General features: G+C 53.2%; 1 protein-coding gene across 2 annotated transcripts; it reads right to left on the bottom strand.

The window, feature by feature from the left end:
• Positions 1-1,166: 1,166 nt before the first annotated feature.
• Positions 1,167-6,490, bottom strand: Sc5d (sterol-C5-desaturase). Of its 2 annotated transcripts, none has more exons than XM_048344017.1 (5): positions 6,282-6,490; positions 5,445-5,661; positions 4,658-4,790; positions 3,470-3,570; positions 1,167-2,606 (listed from the first exon to the last, which is right to left on the bottom strand). In XM_048344017.1, exons 2-5 carry the CDS (start codon positions 5,652-5,654, stop codon positions 2,151-2,153), a joined length of 900 nt encoding a protein of 299 aa, XP_048199974.1. In that variant the 5' UTR covers positions 5,655-5,661; positions 6,282-6,490; the 3' UTR covers positions 1,167-2,150. The 2 variants fall into 2 exon arrangements, with proteins under 2 accessions (XP_048199974.1, XP_048199975.1); XM_048344018.1 differs by lacking the exon at positions 6,282-6,490 and adding an exon at positions 6,239-6,255.
• Positions 6,491-21,993: the final 15,503 nt, after the last annotated feature.

Genomic DNA, 21,993 nt, shown 5'->3' with positions numbered 1-21,993 from the left:
GCTAGGCAGGCAGGAAGAGTCCTTTCCACTTGTCACCACTTCTTACAGCTTAACAAAAAAAGGCCAGGTCCTTTATCAATAGACATTTCCCGTCCAGCGGTGGCAGAGGCTGGAAGCCATGGTTAAGGTGGGGTGGGGGGGGGGGACCCGGTCTCTGTCTCTGTCAACAGTGTCTCATTGCTGCAGCCTGCGTCCTCACGGCGGAAGGGACAGAGAAGCTGAGGCCACGTGGGACTCGTTTGTGCTGGCTTTACAAGGTCACCACAACTGCCTCGCCTCCCAAAGGCCCCTCTACCCCCACGCATCAGCAACTAAGCTGCACCCCTGAGTTCTGGGGGGCGGGTACAGCGAGCCCACGGATGCCCTCAAGCGGGTGCTTTCTCGTGATAACCCCAAGTCCCTTGAGGTGTCTCCAGGCATCATCTCTCCAGAAACAACCTGTTTTGCACTGTAAGCCGCACATGTCCAAACCCACACGGTTCCCTTTCAAATCTACCCCTCATTTCCAGAAGATGGGAGGGGGTGAGGAGCAAAGAGGAGACTGGGCACTGGGTCTCCAAGGAGCGGAGGTGGAGACGGCTCGTGGGAAATGCGTCCCGCACCATTTCAACCTACGGCCCGATTCCTACCATCCATGCATGCAGCGTGCTCCCGATTTCCACCGCTGTCCTCTACGAGGCCTCCGCGCGTCGGGAGGGGGATGTTGGTGACTGGCTATGGCAGCAGGGAGGAATACGCTCTGAATTCCCCAAAGGACACTGCGGTGGAATGTGTACAAGCTGGCGGAACGAGGTAACCTAACACAGCCAGCCAGACTTATACACTGTGGAATGTGTAATAAAGACCAGAATTTAAGAAAGGGGAGAGGGCAGAATCCTGGCAGATAATCTTTGACACTTGGTGGCACTTCTCCATCCCTGTAAATTACATCCTTTCCTCTCTATTAGCAAAACAAGAACCAAAGCCTAGAGGAAACCTTTAACATTCATACTGGAGTTATGGAATCAAAAAAGCACAAGATAAACTAGTGCATGGACAACTTAAAAAACACTTCCGAACTCATCAAACACTTATGCCCCTTTTCCTTCTCTAAACACTGAGAACTGCAGACATTCAAGTCTTAACCGTGCACAAGTTCAAGTCTGAACACGAAATAATTCATGGTATTACCTTGAACTGGCAGACTGTAATGAGTCATGATCACCTTTTATTGAGTTTTACAAATAGCTAATGGAATACCTTTATGCTACATGTTTCTTCCCAGTACACTTATATCACAACTCAAAATAGTTCTTTAGCAAGTAGTCATTAAATCATTTAGTGGAGCCATTGGGGCTAAATCTCTTTTGAATGAGATTCAGAGACCTAAATATTTGGCAATTATTTCCTTCATGATAAAGAAAACAACACCCATCAGGTTTGTCATTTGGAAATATTTCAAAAGTGCAGTGCATCGATTTAATTTAAAAATAAGTAATGTAAAATATATGAGTATCACAATTCCCTAGCTAGGAATACACAGATTCACATTTTTATGCTGCTTAAATAATGATTTTTAAATGATAACTATCAATATCAAATCATGGCTGAGTTGATACCTTTTAAAAGATTCCAATTTATTCATCAATATTCATTGGGAACCATGTCCCTTAGAGAATAAGGCGTGCGTGTGTGTGTGTGTGTGTGTGTGTGTGTGTGTGTGTGTGTACAGGAAGATGGTAATCTTATTCTTCCTGCTGTTTAGTAAGTCACTGCCATGGCAGCTAACAGATCAGATTTGTTTTCAGACTGATGTTCCCATTTAAACAAAGCCCTAAATATAAGCCAGCACTAAGGAACGAGTCCCTCGGCAAGCAAGCCGCCATCTTTCCATTATTAGTATTGCTTGGCTATTCCTTGGTGCTCAGTGTGGCGCGTTAAGCTCGGTGAATTTCTCTGAATGGATATGAGCACCGGAAGGCAAAGGAGCCGGTGGAGGCCCGGACACCGCACCCCTTGCACCGGCGTCTGCCATATCAAGCGTGAGGTAAAATCGCGGGGCTCCTGGAATCTTCCATCGCGGCCACTCCACCAGCAGTACACACCATGCTGATTCTCAGTACTGATTTTGCTGGGCTGTGTGAGGTCTTTAAGACAAGCTGGGCGCCCGCCTACTCAGCCTTTGAAGACCCTCCGTGGCGTTTTCCGTCATGGTCACCCTTGTTCTCCACAGAGCCGCTGCACTTCCCTTCTGCCATCTTCTTCACGTAACTAAGGGGTCCCGACCCCTCAAAGGCGGACGGATTTTTGAACGAGCCCCCAATCCTATCCCACAAGGTGAAGTACTGTCCGTAGTTATAGTCAAAGAACAGGTGGTGGTCGGTGTGATGCGCCGAGCCGTTAATGAACGGCTTCAAGGCCCGGGGGACCCGGAAATCCCCGTCGTGAATGGAGATGGTCCAGATGTTGACCAGGACGTAGAGACTCAGGTAGACCACCTTGTGGAGCGGGAAGACGAAGGGGTAGATGTGGTAGGGCAGGCTCTGGAGGAAGCCGTCCACGGGGTGGAAGGCGTGGCTTGCGAACGGAGTGGTCACCTTCCAGATGTGGTGCGGCTTGTGAATGTTCTGGAGAAGAAAGGAACGCAGTAGTTACTCTGCCCTCCAGCTGTCTTTCCATGAGCTACCTGGAAAATCCTTCCTTAGCCCCAAATGATCATTGAAAAAAAATAGAATTGTGTTGTTATTATTCAAGTGCTGTACAGAGGGGCTGCATGTTGTAAGCCAGGTCATGACTACATTTCTTTTTTTTTGGGGGGGGGGGGAATGCCACCCCTTCCCTTTGCTTTTCCTCAGTTTCTCCCGCCCCTCCCTGCCCATAAGTCACCTAAGTCATTTCCCACCTAGTGTGGGCTGAGGACATGACGTATTTGGTCCCCCTTCCCCCTTCCCTTCTCCTAAAAGAAAAAGAAAAGAAGAAAATCACAAACACCACCCAAAATAACAAGAGAAAACCCAGGCTTCCATTTCCTGGAGTTGCTTTCACTAAGTAGTAATTCATGTGTTCAGAGGAGTTATACCTCTGTGGTCCTCCCTAAAGGTGTCCTCCCCTAAAGGTGTCCTCCCCTAAAAATGCCCCCCCCCCAAGGGTGTCAGGTGTCCTCCTTTAGTCTGGCCTGTGTGTGGCTGAGATTCCTGGATTATTCATCATGTCTGGTTATATTGTACATCGTGCTCCCATGTATGAGAGGAAACACAGGCCGCGTGTCTACCTCGCTTAGCAGGACTTGTTCTCCCCGCCAAGGACATCCTCTTGTTGGTGGCAGCGGGTGCGCACGCCTCCACTGTGTACTCTACATTTTACGGATCCACCCATCTGCTCTAGCGGCCCCCGGAGACCCACAAAGAGGTAGGTGAACCCGACGGACCCCGGACCTGTGCAGATGCGGCTACGGGGGAGGACCTTCCTGGAGGAAGAGAAATGACGCTACCTTGTATAACAGTCGGTGGTGCAGGCCTCGGTGGATGAAGTAGATCAGCATGTCGGTGAAGAAGAGGAAGGACACGACGCTACCAACCAGCTCCAACCAGCCTAGGAGGGCACAGGGCAGGAAGGCCAAGGTGTGTGAACATGTTTTACATACAAGTGGATACCCGGGGTCTTCAACTCTTCAGCCGCTTCCACCATTGCAAGCCAATTTCCTCCATGTTCTGGAATTGGGTCACACTCTCATGCTTAGAATCTAAGGTCCTTTAATTGATTGTTTTTTGCCAGTCCCGGGGCTTACAAACTCAGAGTGTGCTCTGTCCCCGAGTTCCTTTTGCTCCCGGCTAGCAGTCTACCACTCTGAGCCACAGCACCACTTCTGAGTAGTTTACTGGAGATAGGAGTCTCGCGGACTTTCCCGCCCAGGCTGCTTTGGAACCGCCATCCTTACAGCTCAGCCTCCTGCGTGGCTGGGATTAGAGGCGTGAGCCACCAGAGCGCCAGGCGCTGACTTCTTCTTGAACTTATATACAGACACATAAAAGTCACACATGCTAATGAGAGCTTGCTGCTTAGACTGCAGTGACAGACAAGGCCGGTCCCAAGATGCTTTGCTCTCCCTACGGTGCACTTGCTCCTTCCCGTCTCAATGCCGCTGCGTGCTGCGTCACGGAACGCCGTCCCGGTGTCGGGAGAGGCTCAGGCTGCACCGGGCGCACGCCGCCCCGCACGCCTGCCGGGCCCTCCTGTACTCCAACGCCAGCATGTCACCCCCGCCTTTAATTACTGCCACCAAGCAATCTACCTTCCACGCCCACAGCCGGCTCCCACCGCCCACCTGGCTGGGTTAAAGTCTCAGATCACGCCGCCGCGCCTCGTGCCAGCGATCCCAACCACTCAGGAAGCAGAGCGGGAGGGCGGAGGTTCAAAGCCAGCCCAGACAGAAAGTAAACAAGACTCCACCTCAAAACCAAGTCAGTGTGATGGTCATGCGCCTGGACTCCCGACCACAGAGGAGGCCAAGACGGGAGGACAGCAACCTGAGGCCAGCCTAAGCAACACGAAAAGCAAGTGCAAGGTCGTGAGATCAAATCCCACCTCCGCCAAGTGAAACAGACAATTCTCAGCTCTGCCACCGACCCGCGGAGCCCCCTGGGGAGCCGCGGGAAGTCAGGGCCGCGGGCCTTCTTACCGTACGGGAACTCCCCCAGGTGGTCGTAGAGCTTGCTGAACCCTCTGATCTCCAGCAGGAACAGGGAGATGGTGGGAAGGCTCATCCAGGGCAGGGCCCAGATGGTGTACCTGATCTCCCGCGACACTTGATTCTGAAACGAGGCCCCGAGACCCAAGTCACCAAACCCACGCGCCACCAATGGGCCAGAGGGCTTAGGGCAGTATCCTTAAACTCGCTGTCTTACTAAGGTGCTCCCTTCCACGCCAATTCTATAAAAGTTACAAGAAATCTTTCGGTTAAATTTAAAGGAGAATGAGAGTGGGAGAAAAATATTCCTTTTACGCTGAGCAAATAGAAAAACTGTCTTAAATTCTGAAACTTTTTCTCCTCACGAAATCGGCAGTCTCGATTTCTATTCTGGAATATCACTCCTTTCATAATGGACCCCCATCCCACTTATTTATTTTCTCAAACTTCTTTCCTTTGGAGAAACTGACAAATGCAGATAGCTGAAATTGAAATGGACTCAAAAACTACAGAATTTGGATAGCATGTCAAAGAAAAACACATGGTAAAACCCTATTCCCATTTGTTAATGTCAAACATTACACCAATGATTACACAGACTAGTGTATTTATTATCTATTGATCAGTATTAGAAAAGTCTCTAACCTTCGTTGGGGGCTGGGTTTTGAAACTTTACCTGACGGTAACATCGAGCTACTTTCATTTGAAAATCTTACAAGTGTTAATATTGTTTACTTTTTCACTCTAACGGTGAGAGGTAGGCTAGAAAGACTCTTACCTTTAAAAACTGTGGATGTTTCATTAATGAATGGTCAAACACGAAATAGTAGCTCAGCGTGGCAAAGAAGAAGTAGAGGACATAAGCCCCGAGGTTTGTTACGATCAGGAGGCTGAGGGTCTGCCGGAAGATATCATCCTCGGGCCAGGACGCCGGGTAGACATGCGGCGTGAAAAAGTAATGGTCCGCGGCTTTGAGAACAAGGTCCATCTCAGCCCTAGGTGGTAAACACAGGCCGCAGTGAGGAGCACACCCACAGTTTCAGATCTCCCTCAAGCACAGTCACGGACGGGCTGTGGCCCAGGGGGTAGAGCACTTTGTTCTTAAGGCTACCCGCTTCTGTTCTCAAGGACCCCCTCTATGTCCTCGCCTCTCGTTTCTCCTTCCTCCTTAACGCAAAGCTCACTTCTGTGGCTGTTCCTCACCAAGGCTAGCTTGCTTCCAGATCAACACAGCAATTGGTGACATCTGTTCCCTGTATCTCTGCTGCCACAGCCGTTTCAACACGGTTAGCATCGTCACTTCCTGGGCCACGCAGTAGCTCCCCTTTCTCACTGGCTCGCGGTCCTTGCTGCCAGTGAGATGCCCACCCTCTGTCAAGGGCCGCGGTGGTGCCCACGTGCTCCACCACACCCCAGCACACATGTCCACGGCTCCTCGCACCGCGCTCCCCCAGGGGCGGACGCCATGCATTCTCAGCTGTCCCCCAGGCTGCCTGGAGCCATTCAGGATATTTTCACAGGCAGTTGTTGCATCCCACATGACAGAACAAGGAAACCAGTCCCGGCCAGTCCCTGCACGGTGCACCACCGCTCAACCGGAAGCCCGGTTACTTACCTGCGCGGTGCAGCGAGACTCAAAGGGCAGCCTGGTTACTGCAGTCAGGATGAGTCACCAAATAAGTTCAAGTGCCAAACCTGAAACAAAACCACCAAGAACAAAGACTGTGAGGTTATGGTTGACGTGCTGGAGACCGAAGTTCTGCCTCAGTGGAGTCACTGCGTTGGCAGTCGTGGTACATGTCACCCACGGCGCTCCCCAGGTGTCCTGCCCTGTAAGCCCTCCGTCACCACTGCCTACAACAGGACCAACAGAGAGGAGCATCAAGGAGCTCCCCCTATCATAGGAAAGAGGAGTTCCTGGCTCGTACTTGATGTACACTTTCCTTATGATGAGGCGTTTTCTAGACTATCAGTTAGAAATATGAACTATCCCTGAGAAGCCAGCAGAGTTGAGGGGCTGACAGAGGCTGGGAGCACAGTAGCGTTCCTCAGCGACAGGCAGCCAAAACCCTACAGCACCCCGACAGCACACAGACACCTGGAGGGGAGAGAGGGTGGCCTCCGGGACTGAGACTTGAACCTGTCTGAGTGGAGGGGACAGGGAATCCCGGAGGGTCTGGAGGTCCCGACTGGATAAGCAATGATGGCCTCAGTTTGGGTCTTGAACCCAACTGCCTGTGGCTCCCCTGGGCAGTTAGACCACCTGTGCACCTGACTCCCGCGTTGCGAAGCGAGAGGGGCAAGGACCGGCAGGGAGCCCAGGTGAGGAGGGACGAGGACTCCCAAGGGGAGCGGCACAGCACACGAGGTACACCAGGTGACACAACACTGACTCTCAGACACTAACACACAATGTTCCGATAGATAAGATGACCTCCAAACCATGAAGAAACATCGGGATGAAACCATATTCTAACCCACATCTATGACAACGAAGCTGTGAGGTGAAGGAGTTACCCAGTTGCTGTGAGGCTGAAAGGACTGAGGTGTCCCTGGCCGTCCCAGGCGCTCATGTGGTGCCCCCTGATTCCCTTTTTCCTTCCTCCTGGCAGGACACAGGCCCTGAGTGTGCGACACAGCCACACCTCCGGTCCTTTCTGCTTTCCATGTTTGTCAGATAGGGTCTCCTATTTCTGCCCAGGCTGAACTGGATCACGGTCCATCCGCCCATGCTTCCCACATAGCTAGGAATGATGACGAGCAGCCTGTCGGCTGAAATTGGGCCTCACTAACTTTTGGCCTGGGCTAGCCTCAAACTAACACCTTCCCAGCCTCTGCTTCTGTCTGGGAAGAGGGATTACAGGTGGGAGCACCATGACCAGTCCTGTCATTGGACTGAAAAAGGGTGGGCTTTTCTGCTAAGTTAATAGAATTTACTATAGACCAGTACTGTTAATATTCTACACATATGAATCCACCTAACCCTTCAAGAAGCCCCGAGGATTAAGTGATGATATTATTATTTATAGATGAAGACACCAAACACAGAAAATTCAAGTAGTGCGCCCAAGAGTCAATATAGTAAGCAAATACTGTACGCAGGAGTTGAACACCTCAGTTTGGTTTCAAAGTCCATCAGGTGTAACCAACTCCTCCTGTCTTCTCACCATTGTGCCAACTCACCTCCTAAAACTTTTCGATGGTCAGCAACCCTACAAGCTCAGACAACTTCACAAATAATTATGAGGTCCTACGCTTGCTAAAGTCAGGGCCTCCACGGCGCCCAGGTTAAAAGAAGCTTAGTTCAATCTTGTAGAAACAATGTTTTTTTAAAAAAGCATAAAGCTGTCAATTAAGCAACAGAAGTAGCCCAGTGGCAGTGGAGTTGCCCAGGGTCAGGTGTGATCAGCGAGACCAAAACACACACACACACACACACATGCACACGCACCACCACCACCACCACCACCACCTTCAGGCCTGGTTCAGAGTTTGCTGAACTTGGAATAAATGCTTTTTCTTTGTTGTTTAATCTCCCTGTGGGGAGGATGGGGGGGGGGCATAGAAATGGGAGGGACAAAGGGTGATCCAAGGCAGCAGGGGAACTCAGTGGACCAGGGGTTGCAAGTGAACCAACCCTTCCACTTGTGGGTGGGGACAGGAGGGCAGAGGAGGAGGGCAGGGCGGGCATGGCCCCGGGAGTCTCTTGCCTCACTCAGGTGACTGTAACCCTGTGTTCATCCCCTTTATAGTGGTGTAAAGGGTAAAAAACCAAAGATGGGTGCCACCGGCTGGGCTTCCTGGGGCGCCAGGCGGCGTCCCAAGCTCTGCCTGGCTCCGCTCTTCCGCGTGCCCAGCGGCCGGGAGGGGGTGGGGGGGGGGAGGGCGGGAGCCCCACCCGCGCCGCCCCGGCCCCGGCCCCGGCCCCGGCCCGCGGGCGCGCCCGTCCACGCGTGCCCGCCTCTCGCCTTCAGACGCCCGTGCCAGGACTGCGCGTCCCCTCCCCGTCCTCCCTCCCTCCCCCCACCCGGCTAGCCGCGCGCGGACACCGCACCCCGCTTCCTTCACCCCCTTTAGACCACCGCCCCGCCCCCGGGGGCGCCCACGCGAGGCCGGGCCCCGCGCGCCCCGGCCCCGGCCCTCAGCGGCCCCGCGCGCCCCGGCCCCGGCCCTCAGCGGTCCCGGCCCCGCGCGGCCCCGGCCCTCAGCGGCCCCGCGCGTCCCGGCCCCGGCCCTCAGCGGTCCCCCCCCGGGCCTCCCACGGCCTCCCCGGCGTGGCGGAGCCCCGCGCTCCCGCAGCCCCGCAGCCCCGCGCTCCCGCAGCCCGCAGCCCCGCAGCCCGGCTCCGCCGGCCGGCCCCCGCCCCGCCCCGCCCGGCCCGGCCCGGCCCCGGCGCCTACCTGGAAGGCCCGGAAGGACTGGGAGGAAGGACCGCGGCGCCTCACCTGCTGCCCGCACCGGCCTCCGGGAGCGCCGGGCCCGAGGACCCGAACCTGAGTCCGCGCGCGGGGGCCGAGGGGCCGCCAGCCAATCAGCGGCCAGCGCCATAAGCTGATGTGACGGCTGATCGCGCGACCGGGAGGGGCGGGGCTCTGCCCGGTCACGTGAGCGCGCTGGCCACGCCCCCGCGCGCCCTCCCAGCTAGCGGGCCGGCGGGGGGGGGGGGGGGGGAGGAGGAAACCGGAGTACCCGGATGGAGGCGCGCTGGGATGGGAGTCTAAGGCTGAGCTGTGCGCCGCTTCGCTTTATTCTGCTCCGCTCTGCTCTGCGCTGCTCTGCGCTGCTCCGCCCTCCCCATCCCCTGCTCCGCTCTCCCCATCCCCTGCTCCGCCCTCTCCATCCCCTGCTCCGCTCTCCCCTTCCCCTGCTCCGCCCTCCCCATCCCCTGCTCTCCTCTTCTCTGCTCTGCCCTCCCCTGCTCTGCTCTCCCCATCCCCTGCTCCGCCCTCCCATCCCCTGCTCTGCTCTGCTCTGCTCCTCTCTCCCCCTCCCCTGCTCTCCTCTCCTCTGCTCTCCTCATCCCCTCCCCTGCTCTCCTCTCCCCATCCCCTGCTCTGCTCTGCTCTCCCCATCCACTGCTCTGCTCTCTTCTGCTCCCCTCTGCTCTGCTTTCCCCTGCTCTGCTCTGCTCTCCTCTCCCCTGCGCTGCTCTCCCCTCCCCTGCTCTGCTCTCCCCTCCCCTGCTCTGTTTTGATCTTTGAGTCTCACCAGGAACAGTTTCCGGGGTTGGGCGTGTGTGCACTACTTCCCAAGCGCCACGCTCTGCCTTAAGAAACACGAGGGTTTTCCTTTTGAGGTGCTTCTGTCTCTCTTTTGAGGTGCTTCTGTCTCTCTTTCGAGGTGCTTCTGTCTCTCTTTTGAGGTGCTTCTGTCTGTCTTTTGAGGTGCTTCTGTCTCTGTTTCCGTGGCCGTGCAGGTGAGCGAGGCTCACGCCTCCCTGGAGCCTGTCACTCTACGTTGCATTCGGTGGCTTTGATCAAGCGTTTCCATCGCAGAATGGAAGATTAGGATGCCGGAGGCCAGGCTTCCTCCCATTCTGCAAGACAGTGAGTGCCCAGGAGCTGCGCGCTTTCTAAGCAGAAGGAGGGGAAGGGGGATCAAGATGTACAGAAACCAAATAGAAAGTAAGGAAGTTTGGCGTCTCCAAGTTGGTTTCCTGACAGGGTCAGGACAAGGCGGCATTCTGGCCAGGCATGGAACAGCACAAACTGGAATGAGGTGACCATGCCTCCAGTAAGTCCTTCCTTTTTCCTGGTCCCTCTCAGGTATAGCTTGAAGGCCACGATCAAGGACGCTCTTCCAGCCAGGCGCCAGTGGCTCATGCCTGTTATGGCTTCCGGAAGCTGAGATGCGGAGGACCTCGGTTCAGAGCTACTTTGGGCAGAAAGACCTGCAACACTCCATTTCCAAAAACAACTAGCAGAAAAAAAAAAAAAATCCAGGCTAGGCGCATGACTCAAGTGGTAGAGCAAGAGATGAACAAGCAATCCAGCCAAGTGATTCTCAGTATCCATACCAGAAAAACCAAATCCTCCCCAAGGAGTAAGCCTGGAATGGCCTCGTAAGATGACCAGATCATTCTGTTATCGATTAAGCCAACAAAACGATGTTCACAGACTTCACTGGCCCAATAATTCAACTTCATATTCGGTCTTGGAGAAAACCTGGATGTGCAGGGGGCTGGGTGCCTGGGTTCGAATCTGGATCCGAGGGTTGTTAGAGGATCGTGAGGATTTCACTTCTGTTCTTGTATACACTGCATAAACAATACGGAGGAAGCCATGGACACTTCGGGGGGTTTCTGCACAGCTCCCGATCGCTAGTCATTTTATGTGGCAGCGCAATGTTGTCGTCCTCTTACCAGAAAGCCAGTCCAGCCTTGGACTTTTGGGTCCAGCAAGAGAAGCACTCAGCCCAGGAGGGGCAGTGCTCTGAGCCAGGGCCTCTCCCCTGGGACAGCTGTATGAAGGATCTCCGGGGGCTAGCCTGTGGGCTCCGTCTTTGGGGGGTGTCCGCTTGTTCTCAGGAATGGCTTCCTGTGCTATGGAGGAGTTCTCCAGGCTCTCCTTCCCTACGCTCAGTGAAAGCCAGGAGGAAGATCTTGTCACTCTCGCTATTCATCTGGGAAAGCACGGAGAACTTGATGTCGGCAGTCTCTGTAAGGAAACAGCCCTGCCGCTCTCCCAGCCTGAACAGCGCTACCCATTCTCCTCGGCGAAGGCTGTAGGTCCAGCTGGGAAGCAAGGGCATGGTATCTATACTTATGGATCCGCATGTTAGTTCACGGGTTAAGTTAGCATGTGGCAGGTGTCTCCTTCACAACCATTAGGATACTTCTCTTCCTCTCTCCCAGATGTTCTGATAAGATGAAAGCGGGTGTAGGGTTCCACTCCAAAAAGAAAGGCTCTGACCCTTCTTATGCTTAGAGCTACAGTTTAGTTTGGTTTAATTTAGTGAGGTTCATTTCTTAGGGATCTGGCGGATTTCAAAATATATGATGATATATCAACATCATCATCATCATCATCATCATTCTTATTAACAAGATGGTGCTACCTGACCCGGTCTGACCTTGAAACTCTAGAAGGGACTGTGGAAACTTGTAGGGAGCCGACAGCAGAGTTCATCCTGATGCCTGGCTATGTTGTTATCCCAAGGAACGTGCAAGGACGTGGCTGACTGACAAGACAGCACTAATCGGAGATGTTTTACTATGGCCACAAGAGTCTGGTTTATGTGGGCCAACCTTATCTTGTCTTTCCTGCCACCTGGTATTGCCGACTTCAAAGCCTTTTCTTTTTTTTTTTTTTTTTTTGGCCAGTCCTGGGCCTTGGACTCAGGGCCTGAGCACTGTCCCTGGCTTCTTCCCGCTCAAGGCTAGCACTCTGCCACTTGAGCCACAGCACCGCTTCTGGCCGTTTTCCGTATATGTGGTGCTGGGGACTCGAACCTAGGGCCTCGTGTATCCGAGGCAGGCACTCTTGCCACTAGGCTATATCCCCAGCCCCTAAGCCTTTTCGTGTTCTTGAACTTTAGTCACCCTATGCCATTCCCTGGTTCCCAAACTGCATAGAAGCTGGAAGTGAAGACTAAACAGGGCTGCAGTCTTGAGCTGCAGACCTCCCGAACCCCATCTTTTGTCTTTTGTCTCTTGTCTTGTATCTTTCTTTTTCTTTAATCCTCACCCCCTCAACCAGGATTCCCTTTCGCTGCCCGCTGGCTCCGGCAGAAACTGAAACCTAAAAGGGAGACTTAGTGTCTGTGCGCGGCTCTAGGGGAGAAAGCGGTACTGCCCTGCGAGTTGGAATTCCAAGTCTGCATCCGTGTTGGTGTGGGGATGTGAATTCGTTCTGCCTTCCACCAAGTCACCATTTCCCTTCAACGTGGCCTCAGGTTGCCACTGCCCCAGATGTCGTGCAAAGGCGAAGCAAACCCTGCCTGTTGGGACTCCTTTCACACATGGCTCTCAGCCATTTCTAAGTGCAGAGCACCTACGACTCAAGGTCTTTGCATTTACAACAGCCCTGGTGATTCTGGTTCTGGACAAACTGGTTCTTGGCCCCCTGGTGGCTCCTCCTCTCCAGCCTTCAGAGGAAGAGGCCCAAGGGCATTGGGGAAGGAGCCAAGCAATGGGAGCACAGGGCCCCACCTCCCCACCCCCACACCCCCACCCCCCGACAGCGGGCAGCACCTCACAGCGGGACCTTCAGCATGGATGAGATCTGTAACCCAAGGGACACCCATGCCCAAGAAGCCCACGTCCAAGTTCTGAGAAACGAGAGACTTGCGGCCGCTGCCTGTCTTCAGGTAGGTCTGGAGCTTGGGCAATGTCATTCGGCGTTTCTCCTGTTCTGCCAGGGCTGACCGGGGGCGGTGATGGTGGTCTTGGTGGAGGTGGAGACAGACCCAGGAGACACAGAGTCCCTCAGCCAGGCTCCCCCCACGTGGCTCATGGTTCTATTCTGTTTCTAGAAACTGGAGGTGGCTATGCAGAGTTTTGTGTTCACTCACATAATTTAAGTCTTATCAGCACGCTGAAGTCATTCATTTGTAGAAGTGATTTTTATTTAAGAAAACATAAATCTTGTTTGAAGTTTTGCTTTGTGGTTTGAATTTCTAGAGGAATTCATCTGCCTGAGTAAGAAACGGGTCTGTTTCTTGGAAGACAGAAGTAGCAAATGGCTCCATCTCGTGGTGAATTAGAGTTATCCAGTTCAGGGCCACCTCCGATGCAGGATGCCAGGCACTGCTGTGTCGCCCAGCTACTCAGGAGGCTGAGATCCGAGGATCGCGGTGCGAAGCCACCAGCCAGGGCAGAAAATTTCCCGTGAGGCTTTTATCTCCAATGAACCACTCAAAAGCCGGAAGTGGCGCTGTGGCTCAAGGAGGCAGAGAGCTAGCCTTGAGCACAAGAGCTCAGGAACAGCGCCCTGAGTTCAAGCCCCACCACTGACCAAGAAAAAAAAAAGTCCACTCCATCCAAACACAAAAATAGTAAAAAGAAACAAACCAAACCTTCATCAACCAAGTGACTTTGTTTTCATAAACCTGATAGAAACGTTAGATTTCTTCCATTTGTCTCTGGCCTATGGAACTGCCACCCGGAGGCTGGGAACGGACAGACCCTAAAGACCCTGATGCCAAGGGCGTTATCTGGTTGGCGTCCACAGCAGAGTCTCACGTGTCCCGGCCATCTCCACTGGAGAGCTGGGGAAAACAGTCGCTGTGGAGTCCCGAAGCAGCCGCCGAAGCCTGGGAGCAGAAGGGACGGGTGTGTGTGTGTGTGTGTGTGTGTGTGTGTGTGTAGCCCTGACCCCGGGCCGGCGTGAGTCTGGAGGTCAGTGGAGGCAGAATGCACCTGCACACGAAGAGCTGACGTTCACACAGGAGGGGTCTCTCTCCTCTCCTCTTCTGTTCCCCTCACGCCCCCATCCCACGGGACGGGCGCCATCGCCCTTCGCAAAGGTGTGCGGCCTGGATGTCCTCCTCGGGGGCGGCATCGCTGGGGAGGAGTGACTGCCCCCACCAGGCTGGCCGAGGGACAAGGTCGTGGCTCCGCTCCAGCTGTCAGGACGGCGTTTGGCAGGTGCGGTGAAGGCTGCGGTGGCTACGCCCCCGCCCGGCCCCCTTCCTGCCAGCAGAGAGCAGAGGCGCGCGGGAGCCAAACAGCCGCCCGTCCGGCCCCAGCGACGGGGCTCACGGGGTGGCCTTGCCGCACGGGGACCGAGGGATCGTGCACACGGTCTGCGGTCCTGGTTTGATGGTAGAAGGCACGGCTATTCGGGCAGCTGCCGGGAGCCGCCGGTGGGAGGAGGGAGGTGAGCTCCAAGGGCGTAGCTACACAGACACGACCGCAGGCTGTGGTCGCCGGCTCGCCCCCTGCAGTAGGCCCCGCAGACCGGGCTACAGGTGCAAACGGAGCCAGTGCTCGCGTCCCGTTTTCTGAGAAATCGAGGCTAGAGTCAAACATAATAATGAAGTCCCTTCACCTTCAATCTCTGCAAGATAAGGTCACACCTGTCTGTAATCCTCGTTGTAATGGGATCCCCCCAAGGGACGGGACCACAGTGGAATGGGGTCCGAGGGTGGGGGGTTCCCCCATCCCTCCAAGACTCCACCACTCAGACACAGTCTCAAGCAAAAAGATGGATTTACTGGGGAGGTAAAAAGTATAATGACCCTCCAGGGTCACGGCCCAGACTCGGGAGCTGGAACCGAGACCATAAAAAGCAGGCTGGCCCGCCAGGGCCACAGCCCAGACTTAGGCACTGGGACCTTGTGCCCCGGGCCACGCTGGGATCGGGTTAAAGGTGAACACCACATGGTCCAGCCTGCCACACGCAGGTGGCCAATGAGGTTACAACACTTACAGAGCATGCCAGGCCACACACAGGTGGCCAATGAGGTGACAACACTTACAGAGCATGCCAGGACACACGCAGGTGGCCAATGGAGTTACAATCTGCCTCATAGCAACTGTGAACCAACCTATCATGTTAGTTAGCCTTGGTGCACAGATTTGGTGGGGCTCACAAGATGCAGGCGGATACGCCTCCTCAGGGGAGGGCACAGGTTTGACCTGGAACATTGCACTACTCGGGTGGTCAAGCAGTTTACACAATCTTATCACAGTGAAGGGGAACTTCCCTGGATAGGGTGGGGGAGATCTTAGTGAAGATGGAGTCAGCTTCTGCTCTCGTTAACTAATCTGAGATGGAGTCAATCTGACGCCCCTCAGCAGCCAGTGATGGCGCTGGCCAGATCTGACCTCCCTATTACACTAGTTACTCAGGAGGCTGTGATCTGAGGATCTCGGTTCAAGGCCAGCTGAGGCAGGAAAGTCTGTGAGACTCTTATCTCCATTTAACCACCAGAAAACTGGAAGTGGTGCTGTGGCTCAAGTGGTAGAGCGCTAGCCTTGAGCACAAAAAGGCTCAAGGGCAGCCCCAGGTCCTGCTTTCAAGCCCCAGGAATGGCAAAAAAAAAAAAAATCTATTATTAACCATTAACCATCAGGTATACTTTTCTTCCAGTCTTTAAAAAGTGCTCTTATTAATATATAGACCTCCTGTCATACCTGTAACAGGGAGGTCAGATCTGGCCAGCGCCATCATTGGCTGCTGAGGGGCGTCAGATTGACTCCATCTCAGATTGGTTAACGAGAGCAGAAGCCGACTCCATCTTCACTAAGATCTCCCCCGCCCTATCCAGGGAAGTTCCCCTTCGCTGTGATGAGATTGTGTAAACTGCTTGACCACCCGAGTAGTGCAATGTTCCAGGTCAAACCTGTGCCCTCCCCTGAGGAGGCGTATCCGCCTGCATCATGTGAGCCCTGCCAAATCCGTGCGCCAAGTCTAACTAACATGATGGGTTGGTTCAAACAGTTGCTATGAGGCAGATTGTAACTCCAGTGGCCACCTGCGTGTGACCTGGCGTGCTCTGTAAGTGTTGTCACCTCAATGGTCACCTGCGTGTGGCAGGCTTGACCATGTGGTGTTTGCCTTTCTAACCCAACCCCTGAGCGTGGCCCGGGGGCGCGCGGTCCCAGCTCCCGAGTCTGGGCTGTGACCCTGGCTGCAGTATACTTTTTTCCTCCCCAATAAATCCATCTTTTTACTTGAGACTGTCTGAGTGGTGGACTCTTGGAGGTGTTGTGCCCAAGTCGCGAGAAGACCACCGAGAGCCAGACGTTCCGAAATGCAAAAGCAAGGCTTTATTCGGGCGAGCTGCAGCTTGGGCCTGGTCCCACCCACCGACGCAGCGGAGATAGGGAGGAGGACCCCGAGCTGAAATCTCACAGGGTTTATAAAGGCAAAACCAACGAAGTTACAGTAAGCAGGTGTTTACAGATCTGATTGGCTCTGGGCTAGGGGCAACCTTCCAGGGTGGATGGAGGTTATCCACACAGTCTCTCGGCTGCCTGGGTTCTGACAACCTGTCCTGCTAGATGGAATATGTTGGCGGCCAGGGTGGGCTCACAGTGCCTGTTTATCTTTGGCTAGCACGGCCATTTCTCAGAGCTTGTGCAGGCCCAAGGTTACAGGCACAGAGTGGGGCACCTGAGTGGCTTTAAGATAGCTTTGTTTAAGGAATTTACAGCTCAGCAGTTTCAGCACCAACAAGTGAGGTTCTTACAGTTCAACATACACAACAAGATGGCTACGGTTTCAAGATGGAGTCACTGCTGCCTCAAAGCAGGATTTCCCTTCACTCTTCAGAGGGAGGGGGGATTCGCCCACCCTCGGACCCCATTACATTGTGGTCCCCTCCCTTGGGGGGGGGAACCCCATTACAGTTCCCACTGGGATGATTATTCAAATAGCAAGTAGAACTTAGTGAAGTGACTAAACGTTCTTCAGAAGCTCCATCTTAATGAGCGCATACCTATCTGCAGGGATCTGCAGGTGCCATTCTTCCCCTGTCTGATTATGATAAATGCCCTTGTGGTCAGTCGCCCACACTCTACAAGCCCACGGGGATGGGGTGGTTTCCTCCAGCCAGGACCGGAGGAGCTCCGGCCTTCGGTCTGAACTCCTGGGCGGAAGAGCCTAGCCGCAGGGTAACGGGCAGTCTGGCCCTGGGTTCCATGCACGGCCGTGGGATTTTTTCCCCCAGCGAAGTCCCGCTTCTGGCCGTGGACCCTGCGCCCCGGATTCCATCCTCACCACGCCAGCGTGTCCCGGGTGGCACGGAAGAGGGGCTGAGCGGCAGGTGCTGGCGTGGTTACAGGGAGGGGCTCTGTCACGGGCCTGGTGGTCACGACCCCCCCGAGGGTGCGGAGCCCAGGCCGGCCCGGGCTTCGGCAGGCCTGTGTGCGGAGGCCGAGGGGAACCTCAGGGGGCCACTGGGGAGGGGAAGCCGGCTGGCCCCCGTCCCCGGCCCTGACCACCGGCTCCGAGGGACCAGGTCTCACTAACGAGGGCGGGGAGAAAGAAGCAAAGCCACGGTGATTTCCCCACCTGAATGTGTGCGTGTTTTGCACTCGCTGCTGTATTGACTTCCCACTTGGAATCACGTGCTTGTGTTCGGCTGGAGGAATACAGTGCTCTCACTTGGCTTCCTGTGCTCAGAGTCGCGCTCTACCAGTGAGCCACACTGACTCTTCTAGCCTTTCGCTGCTTCACTGGAGGAAAGGGTAGCAGGGACTTTTCTCTCCGGGCTGCCTTTGAAGCATTGAGGTGTGTCTTCAAACAGGATTAGGGGCCCTGAGGCCCGGAGCAGCGCTGACAGTTGATCCCTGACTCAGAGTCAAAATGGATCCTCTTCATTTCACAATCTGATGCGTTCAGGGATGTAACTGTTACAATGAGACACAGCTGACTAGCAGACGCGAGAGCACTGAGAAGCTTCCCGTAGTCATGAGAGCACTGAGAAGCTTCCCGTAGTCAGGCCTGGGTCACCTTGGCTCTTTGCCCCAGTTCTCTGGTAGAGAAAATAGGAAGAAAAATCCATATACAAAATATTTCTTCTATAAAGGAAAGAAAGGCTGTTACATAAGTAGTGTACTTGCGCTGTCACCAAGAGAAAATAAAAATTAAATTCTGTCCCAGACTCATGCAACACTCAATCCTAGAACTAAAAGATGTAAATATAAAAAGAGACAGTTAAAGCTTTCAGAAGAAGTGCCATGCGAGAACTCTTTTTTTCAGCAGGCCGAGATCTGAGGATCTTGGTTTGAAGGCAGTCTCGGAGGAAAAGTCTATGAGATTCTTACCCCCAATTAGCAACCAGAAGGCCAGAAGTGGAGCTGGGGTTCAAGTGTGAGAGCACCAGCCTTCAGAGGAAAAAACCAAGCACACACACACACACACACACACACACACACACACTCACTCACTCACACTTCTAGAAGAATAGTTCTGTGAGCCTGGGATAAGCAATGACTTCTTAAGAATAGATACATGGGCTGGGACTATGGCCTAGTGGTAGTGCACTCGCCTCGTATACATGAAGCCCTGGGTTTGATTCCTCAGCACCAGAAGTGGCGCTGTGGCTCAAGTGGCAGAGTGCTAGCCTTGAGCAAAATAAAGCCAAGGACAGTGCTCAGGCCCTGAGTTGAGGCCCCATGACTGGCAAAAACAACAACAACAAAAGAAAGAATAGATACACAGACACTACAAACTATTGATTGATGTGTCAACTACATTAAAATTAAGAACTTGTGTTCCTTTAAAAAAGATGGAGGAGTGAAAACAAGTCTCAAAATGCAGGCGTATATCTTCAGTGTACACGCATATGAAGTTTAGAAGCCAGGAAAGAAAAATAATTCTATGACTCAATAGGAAAGTGACAAATTATTAGACAAATGAGCAAAAGACACAAACAGATGGTTACAGAAAAGACAACACAAACGGCTCATAAATTCATGTTCAGATACTTCACCTCAGTAGTCATTAGACAAATTTAGATTAAAGTCTTGAGAAACTGTTTCGGGCCCAACAGACTGGCAAAAATAAGAAGCGTTATAAAACGAGAGGAAGGAAGGAAACAGAGCGGGGCTTGCGAGCAGTGCTGGGCACGTCCATAGAGACGACACGCGGACCCATCGCCTTGGGAAACTGGCCCCCACTGTTGGGAAACCAAGCCAAAGGCAACCCCGATGTCTATGTGCAATGAAACGGCAAGCCAGAGGTGCTCAGCTTCCAACTTTCTTTTCTTCCTCTCTCTCTCTGTCTGTCTCTGTGTCTCTATCTCTCTCTGTCTCTGTGTCTCCCTCCCTTGCTCCCTCCCTCCCTCCCTTCTTCTCTGTCTCATCCTGGGACTTGAACTCGGGCCTGGGAGCTGTCCCTGAGCTTTTTTGTTCGAGGCAGCACTCCATCACGTGAGCCACAGCTCCGCTCCCAGCTTTCCGGAGGTTTCAGTCCATCATGAAGGACGGATATGGCAGAACGAAGTTGCTTGTCTCATGATGACCAGAAAGCAGAGAGAGAGAGAGAGAAAGAGAGAGTCAGAGGAGACAGAAGCAGACAGACAGACAGACAGAAAAGAGAGAGACAGGGAGATAGGGAGGGTGTGGCAAGGGGGTCAAGGGACAAGACATCCTTTTCTGCACATTCTCCTGGGATCCACCAAGAAGGCCGGCTCCTCCGCCCCTGCCTGGCTCACCAGTGCCCTAAGAGTAAGCCGCCATTGTGCTCAGCCCCGCGGTGGCTCTCAGTGACGCGGTTCTCCTGCTGGGTCCTCCCAGCACAGCGTCACGGGCAAACCATCAGCACTCGCTCCTTTCATTACACGTTTTTTTGAACTACTTATATACTCTTTCCTAGTGTGATATATTTCACAATGAAGTTTTAATTACACATTTACGATCCCGTAAAGAAAATATTTGGGCATTTTCTTTGATAATTTGCAGACGTGTTTCCCAAAACATTTTAACAAACTAAAAATCACATTCATAAGAAAATAACGCTAGAAGACCTTATTAATTGATGGCATTTACTTTATGCTCATAGAATTTTCTGGTAAGTTTTCACCAGAACTTTTTCCTCTGCCTTTAAACGTTTTCTTATGCCTCATAATGCATGTTATTTTCACATAAACATACAGGTCCTACTTTGGGATGGCAAATTGAAAATACTCTCTTGTGTGTGTGTGTGCGCTGGTGCTGGGGCTTGAACTCAGGGCCTCCTGCTCTCGTGCGGCTTCTCTTCTTTAAGTCTTGGTGCTCTGCCACGTGAACTCCAGCTTCCTGCCGGTTAAACTGGAGGTCCGAGTCTCGCACACTTTCCACCGAGGCTGGCTTTGAACCTTGACCCTCAGGTCTCCCCTCCTGAGTAGCTAGGATGACAGGCGTGAACCACCAGTGCCCGGCTTCTTCACAAAGCTCCTTCCTGAGCCCTCCAATCGTTCGGAGACCATTGCTGGGACGCGGTCGGGCGTCGGTACGGAGCTGGGGGGGTTCAAGAGGCTGCGTCTCCCCTGAATGTCTGAACTGCGCCCCCAGATCCCAGTGCGCTGGGGTGGCGCAGGCTCCGGGAAGCCGGTCACCCTGTCGTCCGAACTTGAGACCACAGACAGCTGAGCCTCCCCGCGCCGGGTCCCCGGACTCTGCACAAGTGCTTCTCCCCGCGTCCACGTTGGCGGGGCGCCCCTGGCAGGGCCGGGGAGCTCCCCGGAAGGCTGGTGGGGAGCGTGGAGGCGGCGGCGGCCAGCGAGGCGGGCCTCTCCTCCCGCGGGAATGGTCCTGCTCCCCCGTGCGACCCCAGGGCTCTGCTCCTTCGCTCTGATTCTCCGTGGACATCCGTGTCCCGGCGGACCAAAGGGACTTCGCAGGGCTCTCCGTCCACGGGGCCGCGGCGCTGGCCGGGTCTCCGTGGACGGTCGCACCTGGGTTTCCTCCCACCTGTGTTTCCGGAGCTGTCTTCTTTCCCCCTCTAGGCGCTCAACTAAAGGACTCAGATTTTGTTAGAGAACTGCTAAGAATCTAACTCATGGCCCGGCCTTGACATTTAAGTAGGATTCCATGACCTGCGCACACACACACACACACACACACACACACACACACACGTCTCAACTGGGCCTTATTTTATATTCCAAACCCCCTTTTCGTATCTACTTCTATATAAAGATTTTTTTTCAATTTTCAATTTTCTGTATCTCTGTAACTGCACTGAAGAATTGGTTGAATATAATTAAAAGAAGGAGGTAGAAGGAATATAAAAGGAATAGAGGGAACAAGATATAAAAGGAAGGGGATGGGAAAGTAAATGGATGGATGGAAGTGTCTTGAGCAGGCATGGCTTTTGCAAAAATCAGATTGGGAGCCAATCGCTTTAGACTACTTCATGAACATTTCTTTATCCTTCTTGATTTCTAACTATAAATTCTGTATTCACTGGGAAAATACTGACAAATTAGTAACATCTTTTTAGGAGAATTTTCTGTTTCGTGTGTGTTTTTTTTTTTGTTTTAACCTATAAGAGGTTCCCCATTATTTCATCTAAAGTTTGAGGTAGATCATTTTAGTTAAAAAAATTTCTCTGTATTCAATTTAGAGCATGTCAAGAGAGCAATCTTTTTTTATTCTTTTGTTCTTTTTGCAAACTTACAAAGTCTATTTTAATCTTCAAACTTCTGTTGGTTGCAGTTTCATAGGCTGCAGAACTTATAGGAGGACTGCTATTTTGGAAATAAGTTCTTGTTTTAGTTTTATTTTATTTTTGTTGGTTGTGGGTTTGAACTAGAGGGCTGGATGCTATCTCTGAGCTCTTTTGATCGAGTCTAGGGCTCTACCACTTTGAACCACCCTGCCACTTCCGATTTTCTGGTAGTTAATGGGAGATAAGAGTCTCCCAGGCTTTTCTGCCTGGGCTGGCTTTGAACTA

Source organism: Perognathus longimembris, chromosome 3 (genome assembly GCF_023159225.1).
Source record: "Perognathus longimembris pacificus isolate PPM17 chromosome 3, ASM2315922v1, whole genome shotgun sequence".
NCBI lineage: Eukaryota > Metazoa > Chordata > Mammalia > Rodentia > Heteromyidae > Perognathus > Perognathus longimembris.
Note: the sequence above shows the minus strand (reverse complement) of the source record. Positions and strands in the feature narration are given on the sequence as shown.